The 11,790-nt window shown below is 43.3% G+C and overlaps 1 protein-coding gene across 1 annotated transcript in view; it reads right to left on the bottom strand.

Moving 5' to 3' along the window:
- Positions 1–556: 556 nt before the first annotated feature.
- The window catches only part of LOC101546830 (zinc finger protein 560-like), a 39,150-nt gene continuing 27,916 nt past the window's right edge, over positions 557–11,790 (bottom strand). The window contains exon 7 of the mRNA XM_055124701.1: positions 557–1,407. Coding sequence (XP_054980676.1) covers positions 1,348–1,407 — 60 coding nt within the window. The 3' untranslated portion in view covers positions 557–1,347. The remainder of the gene's footprint in view (positions 1,408–11,790) is intronic.

Genomic DNA, 11,790 nt, shown 5'->3' with positions numbered 1-11,790 from the left:
TGCTATAGCTCCAGCCCCAAGGATTATCAAGCATGAGTTAAATTTTTCAATATTTAAATCAATGGGGAAGAACAATTGTTCATGGGATGTGTGGGAGTCTCTTTCACAGAAGTGTTGACCAATTGTTTGGCTATGATCATTTGATGTGTTATAGCAAGAATATGAAGTTTAGTTAGTTTAGAGGTTTACTTTTTTTAGTTACCAGAGTTATTCCATAAGTATACTGAATTTCCTGTAACTACTCCACTAGGATGCAGCTAGTCACAAAGTGCAAATAGGAACAATGGATGTAGGATAACATTGGTTTGTTCTTTCTCCCTTGCCCCAGGGAGCTTAGATTTATCAGGTTATACCCACCACAGTGCTCCTGAGTCACTCCCATTCCTCTGTGATTATCTGTAACTTCTCTGTGCTCTCTTCCCCAACCGGTCTATCACCTTTTCCCCCTAATCAGACTGTGGGGTCCCATCCTGTCCCGCAGGGAGGACCCTTCGTGGGGCTAAGGAGGGGACATAGCCGAATGAACAGACGCAGAGCCAGAAGGAGGAGAGAGAGAGAGAGTTTATTCACAGCAGTTACAATACTTATACCTCTTGGTGGGAGGGGGCAGTATGCATGCTTGGACCCCCATAGGAACAATAGTAAAATGCAGATCAGGCATGGGCATTGGCTAGTGAGAGGAATGGCGAACTGATAAGATCAGTAAGGTCAGCAGTGGTGACCTTCTTACAGAAATCCCAAGTAAGCCTCCACTTGACTAGAGGATAAGAGCCGGGCTTGTAAAATGGCTCCCTACATCTCCCCCTGTTTTGTTTTAAATTAAATGTGGTCAGGGGAGGCATTGTCCAGTATCCCTTGTGACACAAACACGAAAGCATGAAAGTACACATCTCAAGGGGGGAGATGCGGGCGACACATGTGCTCGGCCACATGGCACAAGCAGCACATGGGCTCAGGCAGCATATGCGCTCGCTTCCTTTGTTCAAGGTGTCTTTTATAGGGTCTCTTCAACCTGCCCCCACGTGGGGGCTTCTTCTCCGGTAAAAGTCCGTTGCTAAGGAGGTTACCAGGGAGGTTGGGAGTGGTGATGGTCTTCTTTAGAAGGTCTTATCAGGTCTGTTTTCTGTGTCCACAAGGTGGGTCAGTCTCAGGATTCTCCTTCCCAGAGACTTTATTAATCTGTTTCATTGCCAAGGGCCTTTCCCTATCTACCTGCCTACATCATATTCCCCCCTAGAGATTTCACCACCTTAAATCTTTAAGGGGAAAATGGTCGGTGATCCATCTTCTGAAGCTGCTTCATGCTGACAGAGGGGCGCAGACCCTGCCTGCACAAGGGGTGAAACCTCAAGCTACCTTAGTTTTAGTGGACCCCAGGCAATGAACTGGTTGGGTTCCTGAAGTTATCTGAAAGAAAAGATCAGATCAATTAGACTGAGGGATGGCACTTTGAAATGATTAGACTCTGGAGATGTGGAAGGTCCTTTCTGACCTAGTAAGGACAAAATAGTTTGCTGTCTTAGGAAACATAAGAGTTAAAGCAACAGAACCCAAAGCAACATAATGCCATACCCATTTCTGTCATAAAAACAATGGAAAAGAATAACTGCTTTACCCATGGTAGATAGAAAATGACTTCCTATGTCCAGATTTTTCTAGTGGCCTAGAAGCACCACACCACTTCTCAGGTTGGAAAAGCTACCCATCCACTGAAGCTATCAATTGGAACCAATAGATATTTATACCTTGAATGAGTGTTTGATCATTTGCATGTCAAGCTGCCAATCCTCTCCTTGGTGAGTTCCTTGATGCTGAACAAGTGTTAGGAAAGGAAGCCCAGAATTTCCACTAGGTTCATTAATGAAACAGAAAGCACAGTACTGAGTTCCTTCCCATGAAAGATGGCTTTCAGACTAGTGATAGTAAGTTCAACATTGAGTCCCAAAGACTAGGCTGCTTACTTTACAGTCAGCAAAACAAATTTTACCTGAATTACCCAGAAGGGATACCTTTTAGATCAAGATTAGAATACATTTACTAGATCACTCGGTAGAATTTGAATCTGATTCTTTAAAAGGCAAGTTACAGAAACATGGTTTTCTCTCCACCTTCATTTAAAAATTTGTCTGATGGCTTAACAAATCTGACTTGTTCTTTTGCATAAACACAGCAAGATTGGAGAACTCTCCATTTTGGGGTACCCCATTATTTACTGAGAAGTCCTGGGGGTTGGGCTAAAGACAGGAGGCACACCAATAACGGCATTAATCTTATGTGGCACGTCAGAGTTACCCAGGCCTGGCCATAAATGTCCCACGATGAACTGGATGGTCTCGAGCTTTCAGGTTGAACTGGAGGTGGCCTTTTCCGTAGATGCATCCTGGCAGAAAGGAGTCCATCCCTTCCCTTTTTCAGGGCTGGGAGAGATCCTGGTTTCCAGGGTTTTTCTTGATGCTGAGTAGGCCCAGATTGTGTCAGTCACACAGATTCCCAGATTTCTCATTTTCCATAGCAGTGATGATTTCCATTCTTTCCTTAAGCCAACTGGCCTCTAGGGTCTCCCTGAGGTTTGTAGGGTACTTGAAACAGTACCTGTTAAATACCTGCTCCTGTCATTTAGACCAATCCCTTGACTCTTTCCCTGAAAGAGGGCTTTGGGGTCCCATAATTGATTTTCCTGTCTGCATGAGGGGTAGACCCTATTACAGAGAGAAAAGACTTTTGTCTGGATTTATGCAAACCAACATAGTGCCATGAAGCATCAAAAACATACCGAAGGTACAAAGAAGAGAAAAACATTTCACTTTACTCACAGTGAGATACAACACACCCATTTGTTGTGGGTCCTAGTCAAAGACGCTAAAATCTGTAGAGAAAAAGGTGTACAGTTTAACATCATATTTAACCCATTCAATCCCATGTTGAAAACCTTGACTTCCCATTAATAAGAGTACTGTACTGGGAGTCCAGTGTACAGTTAAACATGTCTAATTCATTTAATCTCATTTGAAAAACCCTTGATTTTCTGCAACTTTTGAAGAATTCAATTATCTAAGAGCACTGTAACAGGAGTCCAGACAATCCATCCAATATCTTTTCCATAGATCCCACCAAAAAACATACTAGAACAATTCTGCATGTGATTTAAAGAGTTTCTTAAAACAGTGATCAGTTTCTTTTCTTCAAACACAACCTCAAACCTTCTACACTTTCCTTTATATTCATTCTGTCCTGTAACTTTCCTTCAACCCATTTCAAAATCAACTTCACTTTAACAGGACTACTTTCCTTTTTCCAACTGATGATGTCTGCATCCATTATCTTTCTGACTTAAGACATACATCTATATTCCTTATAGTCGTCCCACAAATTTAAACTCTTATTTTACTAAACTCAGTACAACATGATTTCCCAAATTTGGACACTAATTATCAATCATCTCATTTAACACGACAAAACTGCTCTGCCATACCATTTCAAAAGCATTGTCAGTTCTATAGATATTCAAAAAGGTTTAGAAAGTTCTTACAACATATATTCACTTGGCAAAAGTTCACTTCACATTAGAAATTAACCAGGAGACATCTTAGAATTCTGATTTCTAGGAAAACACAAATATAAAGATTAAAACACTCATAGATTACCATAAAACATTAAGGATCTCACACTTGCGTACAAAGTTCTCTGATGGTCCGAGCTAGGTATGATACCTGGTGACAAAGCTTTGCAATGAATAAAGTTATCAGAATAATAACATGCATTTTCATGTACTGGACAGACTGACTTAACAATAGTCAGTAAAAGTTCCCACATCTCAAACTTTAACCAAGGCCCAATACTATGGCTTTAGACTATCAGGCTGACACCTGAGATTAATCTATTATAATTCTTTGCTAAGTATCAATAGAAATTTTAGTTACCAAGTCTCAGATCAAATAAAACACTTGTAGGATAAATTTTGCAACCAATTTTATAACTCTAGAAAAACATATTTTAACTAAACCATTACTCTTCGAACCTGTTTTTAACCACAACTATTTCAGCTCACATTCTAATAATCCAATATAGATGCATATGTACATTTACACAACAGCATAAGACCTTTAAACCATCAATTTTTATGAAACATGAGTAAATCTTCTTTGGCTTAAGTTCAATAGTTCTCGTACCTTAGTTAGTTCAAATCACAAGCTTTCTAACTTTATCAATTCCACAATACAAATATGCTTTCAAACACAGAAAAAGCCCTATGGGTATTTATATATATATATATATTTTTTTTTAACCAAACTTTGATAATAGCATAGAAAGAAAAGCATTTGGACTGTCAAATGTTTATGGAAACACAAGTAAACTTTGTTTATTTTGAGGGTTTCTGTACCTCTGTTGCTTGAAAAACAGCTAAATTCCTCATTAAAATTGGCTGAGGCTTATAAGATAAAGCCTTGCACTCTCTGAATTCTTATTTCACTTTTAGTTCTTTGGCTCTAGCTCTGTAGCTTTTTCTAGATAGTACAGCTACTGGAATTCAAAAGAATTTCAACTGTTAATAACTATTAATGTTCTTCCAATAAGAAATTTAGACTAAAAATTTCAATTTCGTTGTAGGCGCCACATTCTAATTAGAAATCTTTGTTTAAACCTTGTCTAACAGGTTCCAAAATCACATAGATCCTTTAAATTGCTGAACTGCATATCACTCTGATCTCTTGAGATGATCCTGTTTTCCCCAGGCCTAATTTTTACCACTGATTTTCACTCTGGCTCCAGCACTCAAGTGTTCCACATAGAGAGACAGACAGACAAACAGACAGACAATAAGTTCACTAAAAACACCACACATACATGTGCACACATCTGCAGTTGATCTATCGATCTGGCCCTTCAGAAACGGCAAGGAAAAAACTGATAGACTGAGAAAGGAAGGAACAAGTCCCCAGGGCAAAGTTAAGCCCTGTCGGCCGATTGGGAACATTGCTCCCCGTTTCTCTGCCTGACCAGCCCGTTTCCTGCTTGTTAAAAATGGGTCAAGAAAGCGCTTTTGTTGATATAAGCCGGCAAAACCTTTTCAAAATTGTTGAAACCTAAGGTGGTCAGATGCTAGCATTTTTCTTTCTTGGTCAAGACTAGTTCTGAGGCAGGGAACTAGTGACTTCTTATCAGATTTGGGGATAGGCTACCTTAGTGATATACTTTTATTTCCTGATATTATTAAACATTTAACCACATGATCTTGCATTTTCCTGCCTTCTCTGCTGATAATAATAAGCAGAACTAAGAGAAAGATAATGAGACAATTACACACACACACTAAAGGCATACGCACAAAGCACACTCCTGCACTTGCTCGGACCGGTCCTTCTTTCACGAGGGTGCGCACCCACTCACCACATTCACACTGAAATTCCTGAACCTGCCCTACGGACGTCCACATTATCTTTGGTCTTATCCCCCTGACAATGGGGTTGCTCCAATGTACATTGGGCTCTTTCTAATTAGAAGCTAGCAAACTAAAGGCAAAGTGGGGGTGATCATCAGGATGCAAGGGAATTGAGAAAAAGCAGTCTTTTAAATCAAGTACTGTCTTATACATTTCTGAAGGCATGGCTGCTGGGGACGGCAGTCCAGGTTGAAGCGCCCCAAAAATGACTATGGTTTTATTTACTGCTCGTAGATCCTGTAGCAGTCGCCAACTGCCGTTTTTCTTTTTAAAGTCTTGGAGGCGCCTCCGCTTGGGAGGGCTCAGGTAGGAAAGCAGGATGGTCAGAGTCTATAGTAGTAGAATTTGAGGAGTCAGTTCCGTGCATGGGGGTGGCCTCATCCCCACAGACTGAGGGAGCCTTGGAAACAGAGGATAAGCAGGCCATAAAGCAAGAAGAGAAAAGAAAGGGTCACTGGTAGGCTGTTTCTGCCAACTCGACAGAAATGAAAACACAGGACAAAGGGGTTCAAGCCTTCCACCAGTGGCTGCTTCACTGGTAGGCTGTTTCTGCCAACTCAACAGAAATGAAAACACAGGACAAAGGGATTCGACCTTCCACCAGTGACTGTCTACACTGGGAGGTAGTTTCTGCCAACTCGACAGAAATGAAAACACAAAAGACACGAGAAGGGGGCGGGGGGGATGGGGACACTCATAACAAACCACTCAGATGCATGTCTGGCTGGTGAGGAACTTAGCCATAGTGGATTAGCCTGAGAGGTGACTTGCGGCCGGTGTCTAAACCAGCACCACCCTAGACCATATGTTCCTCGTGGAATCGCAGACAGCCCAATCGGACTCCGTAACCTTAAAGGGATCTTAAGGATGCCAAGTCGTGGAGCCACAGACTCAGTACAAGGACGAGGACGTCCAAGACTGCACAATCACTCACACATACACACAAGACAAGGGAATTCAAGCCTTTCCGCCAGTGACCGTCTCGTCCTTAACACGAGACTGCATTCGAGCCCGGTCCCATACCAGGGTGTGCGCCAAGAGAGAAGCGACCCTCAGAGACACTCACTTTTCCGTGAATTCGTCGGCCGATGTGAACTTGACTGGGCGTTCGGTGGTCCCCTAGTGCCCCACGCTGGGCGCCAGATGTGGGGTCCCATCCTGTCCCGCAGGGAGGACCCTTCGTGGGGCTAAGGAGGGGACGTAACCGAATGAACAGACGCAGAGCCAGAAGGAGGAGGAGAGAGAGAGAGAGTTTATTCACAGCAGTTACAATACTTATACCTCTTGGTGGGAGGGGGCAGTATGCATGCTTGGACCCCCATAGGAACAATAGTAAAATGCAGATTAGGCATGGGCGTTGGCTAGTGAGAGGAATGGCGAACTGATAAGATCAGTAAGGTCAGCAGTGGCGATCTTACAGAAATCCCAAGTAAGCCTCCACTTGACTAGAGGATAAGAGCCGGGCTTGTAAAATGGCTCCCTACATCAGACTCTGTTAATTTGTAAGGTCAGATCCTTCTAAGGACACTTAACTTGTATCGTAACTTAAGTATTGCCTTTCTCCTCTCCTTATGTCTTTTGAATAATTTACTTTAAAGCAATGTCCTTTTTGTATAGACAAAGGAAGACAGTCAATATTATGCTTTGTAACTTGGGAGTTAATTGACTCCAAATAAAATTCATTCCTGGACATCTGCTTTCCCGACTTAAGCCTCAGTTGCCCTTAGTTCCTAGCACCTCAAAAGCAGGGTCCCAATGGGGGACTGAATAGACCGAGGGCAAGCTGTGAGCTACCCTGGCATTGAAATAGGCCAGGCCAAAGCGCCACAATAGTTAACTGTAAGTTAAGAGCATGGTCATGGGCAAATTCTGTCATGATTCTAAAAGTAACAACGAGATTTGGACACTGCTAGGGTTAGAAAAGACTAATCTAAGATAAATAAATAAATAAAAGACAAAAAACAAAAAAGAGAAAAAAAAAGAAAGAAAAGACTAATCTGGCCTGAGCACTGTAGTCTGAGATCTATAGCGAGAAGGCCCCAGGAGAGGAATCCTATAAGCTTAATGTATCTCTTACTCTGTCCATACAAAATGACTAATATTATAAATACATACTATATAACATATCACGAATCACGAAAATCCTGTTAATCACCAATTTCTCGGGTGGGCTCAGTAACCTCTCATTTCGTCCTTTCCCTGAGATCTTAGAAGGCTATCTTGACTTGGCCCTCCCAACGATGTCACACTGGGGGCTCTTTTAGGGTCAGGGGAATGAGATCCAGCTTGTTACTGGATTTAGTATATGAATACATCATGGGAAGCTTGCAAGGCTGTCCCATGTAGGCAGGAAGCTCTCAGAAGATTGCCAGTTTCTCCCAGAGGGAGAAGCAGGCTACATAATATCGCGTGGCTGGTGGCTGCAGAAGCGGCCGCGTGCTTCTGAGAGCTTGCTTTTAAGTCTCTCTCTGGATGTTGGCCGTTGATGGGATTACACACACCTGGGTTCCTCTGCCAGTACCTTCATGGATGAGGCCTATCCGAATGTGTGGAGAGGGGCCTCCAGCATGGCTGTAGCTAGGTTCCGGAGGTCTTTGGCTGCCGGGAGCTCTGCTCAGGGCATATATATATATATATATAACATATATATAACTAATATATGTTTGTTGGACTAAGGGAAGGAGAAACATCCATAAATGGAGTTTTTCTCTTAGGCAGGAGGATGTCTTACTAAATGAGAATTTGTCCTAAAAGAAGCTTGCCCTAAGGGAAGGACTTTATCTCTGTTGATTATGTGACCATACCTATGTGTAATTATTCCCCCAACCCCTCATGCTTTGGGATTTAACAAAGATTGTAAGAATGGGCTGGGGGAGGCAGAAGTAGATGGAGAATCAGAGGAGAATGGAGATGAGATTGGAATAAACTTCAATTGCTACCAACCAACCTGGCCCTCATTCCTTCCTTCATCCACCCATCACCATCGGCCGCCCTGGGGTGGGGGAAGTGGCCTGAGACCACCAAATGTGGCCTGAGACCACCAAATGCAGGCGGCAAGGAGAGCCCCCGTGGCCCGGTCCTTCGTATTTTATTTTTTGAATACACCATAGGTTAGGATCCCCAAAAGTGAGGTGCTTAAAGATCAATACTTGATTGCTTAGTGTAATCACTTTTTCTCCTTTCTCTATGCTTGCTTTGATATGTTTACATAAATTTACCAGGCAGTTGGACATGGGCCTGGTGAAGTTGAACTTATTTTGTGGGTGCTTATTAAAATAACAGGTGCACCAGAATGCGGTATTTCCTAACCAAAAGCCTGTGCTTCTGCTAGGAGGCTGCTGCCTTTGCCTAGCAGGACAACCTGCTAGCTGATGTGAATACTCTCCTCCAAATTTTATTCTCTTGATATCTCCGGTGGTCTTTTTTTGGGGGGGGAGGTCACACCTGGCGATGCACAGGGGTTACTCCTAGCTCTGCACTCAGGAATTACTCCTGGCAGTGCTCGGGGGACCATACGGGATGCTGGGAATTGAAAACGGGTCAGTCGCGTGCAAGGCAAATATCCTACCTGTCGTGCTGTAACTCCAGCCCCTCTGGTGATCTTTTAATTGTAATCCCACAAAATTTGTGGCTGATTCAGGATTTGATGGTGTGGGAACCCAGCACCCTGTTCCCTGGGGATCACACAGAGGTTCTTCAAAGGACCACTTTGCCTTTGCTTTGTTCAAACCTTTGCCCGGTTGCCCAGGGTGTTGACAGAACTGCTGCCCTAAAATCTCTCAGATCTTCTCTCTGGGCCTGTAAATCACTATCTGAGACTGTGTGGAAGGCTGGATGCAGCACTACTGCCCTGTCAGGCCCGCGGATGAGACATTGCCACATCGCCATGGACAACTAGGACCATTTAAAACAGCACAAGCGCATTACTCTCAGGATCAGTGAGGTGTTTTTTTCTTTTGGTTTTCTTGTTTGTATTTATCTGGGGAGGGAACACACCAAGCAGTGGTCAGGGATGATGCTCATGGTGCTATCACTAGGGCCCATAAACCAGTTCTTGATACAATTAACACTTGTGCTTACTATCTGTATCACTGTATCACTGTCATCCCGTTGTTAGTCGATTTACTCAAGCGGGCACCAGTAACGTCTCTTTCCTCCCAGCTCTGAGATTTCAGCAGCCTCTCCTTACTCGTCTTTCCCAATGATTGGAAGCTCTTTCAGGGTCAGGGGAATGAGACCTATTGTTGTTACTGTTTTTGACATATCGAATACACCACAGGTAGCTTGCCAGGCTCTGCCTGTGCGGGCAGGATACGCTTGGTAGCTTGCCAGGCTCTCCGAGAGGTATATGTACATATGTATCTGTATACATATATATATATATATATATTAATTACTCTCTATGATTTGTTGCCTTCTGTCTGAACTCCATCAAATATAAGTTCCAAACAAGCTTACTATCTATAGAAGGAAAAATCACAGTATTTAATTGATATGAAAAATAATAGAATTTATTTAGGTTTTCAACTTACTGACTTCAGCACCCAGTGAGGCTAAGGGCCCTTTTCTCACAGTAGATACAAGGGCCAGGGGGATTGCCCCATAGCTGGAAGCCTGCTTCATGAGCAGAGAGGAGAAGGCAGATGGGATAGAGAAGGGATCACTAAGAAAATGATGGCTGGAGAAACCAGTTGGGATGAGAGATGCATGCCGAAAGTAGATAATGGAACAAACATGATGACCTCTCAGTGTCTGTGTTGCAAGTCATAATGCCCAAAAGGAGAGAGAGAGTATGGGGAATATTGTCTGCCATGGAGGCAGGGGGAGGGTGGGAAAAGGGGGGTATACCTGGGATACTGGTGGTGGGGAATGTGCACTGGTGGAGGGATGGGTGTTTGATCATTGTGAGATTGTAACCCAAACATGAAAGCTTGTAACTATCTCACGGTGACTCAATAAAATTTTTAAAAAGGGGGGGTCCCTTTTCTCTCAGTTTGGGCTCTCAATTTTCTCTCTGTGGTGTCCATGGATCATAGATTTGGTAGTGGGGATAGAGGCTGACCCCCACCTTTCAAAGTCACATGATTGGTCCACTGAGCTATTCTGCCAAAATAATATTTTGAATATGTGAATCCTACCAGCCAACTCATATTTGTTGACCCTGTTCCTGGATCAAATTGCAGCAATGCCAAATCCTAAAGCTGTGGTTTGAGTTCTGAAATCAATCACAATCAATAAGCAAGAATGAGTCCAATGGCACCTGGTTGAATAGGCCGAGCAGGTGGAGGACATCTCTGTGGTCCTCACAGTCCTAACAGACACACAGCAATGGGAAGATCCTTTGGGAGGATCGCTGTGAGGAGTTTGGCAATCCCAAAACTTTTTTAACACCACATCCGGTGATGTTTGGAAGATCATATGGGATGCTGGGGACCAAACCCGGGTCAGTCTCGTGCAGGAAATGGCCCTACCTTCTGTACTATTGCTGTGGCCCAAACTAGTTTAAGGGTACAACCATTCACTGTATAAACATAAAGATGAAAGAATAGTTCTTAGTGGGTCAGAGAGAGACTAGCAGTCTCTTATGCAAGGCAAGCGATAGCACTGCAGGTAGGGTGTTTGCCTTGCACGCAGCCGACCCGGATTCAATTCCCAGCATCCCATATGGTCCCCTGAGCACTGCCAGGAGTAATTTCTGAGTGCATGAGCCAGGAGTAACCCCCGTGCATCGCTGGGTGTTACCCAAAAAGAAAAAAAAAACCTAGAGCAATGTCCTTTTATATATGACACAGACAATTAATGCTGTCCTGTTTCAATGCCAGGGTACCTTACAGCTTGCCGTGGGTCCATCCCATCTCTTTGTCAGGACCCTGCTTTTGGGGTGCTAGGAACTAAGGCCAACTGAGGCTTAAGTAAATATGACAGATGCCCAAGAACAAATATTATTTGGAGTCATTTGAGCCCCAAATTATAAAACCAAAGCATTAACTGTCTTCCAGTGTCTATACAAAAAGGACATTGCTCTGAACTGTGCAAAGGACACAAGAGAAAGAGAAAAGAAATATTTCATTTACAAATACAATCCAGAGATCTCTGAAGGGGGTTGGAGCAATAGCATAGTGGATAGGGCGTTTGCCTTGCATGCGGCCAACCCGGGTTCGATTCCCAGCATCCCACATGGTCCCCTGAGCACCGCCAGAAGTAATTCCTGAGTGCAGACCCAGGAGTAAGCCTTGTGCATCACCAGGTGTGACCAAAAAGAAAAAACAAACAAACAAAAAAACAGAGGTTTCTGAAGAATTTGACTTTCCAAGTCACAGGTTCTGGTTAGGGGAAATGAGTGATTAACA

The sequence above is a fragment of the Sorex araneus genome, chromosome 2 (genome assembly GCF_027595985.1).
Source record: "Sorex araneus isolate mSorAra2 chromosome 2, mSorAra2.pri, whole genome shotgun sequence".
NCBI lineage: Eukaryota > Metazoa > Chordata > Mammalia > Eulipotyphla > Soricidae > Sorex > Sorex araneus.
The sequence above is the reverse complement of the archived record's forward strand: the minus strand, read 5'-3'. Positions and strand labels throughout refer to the sequence as shown.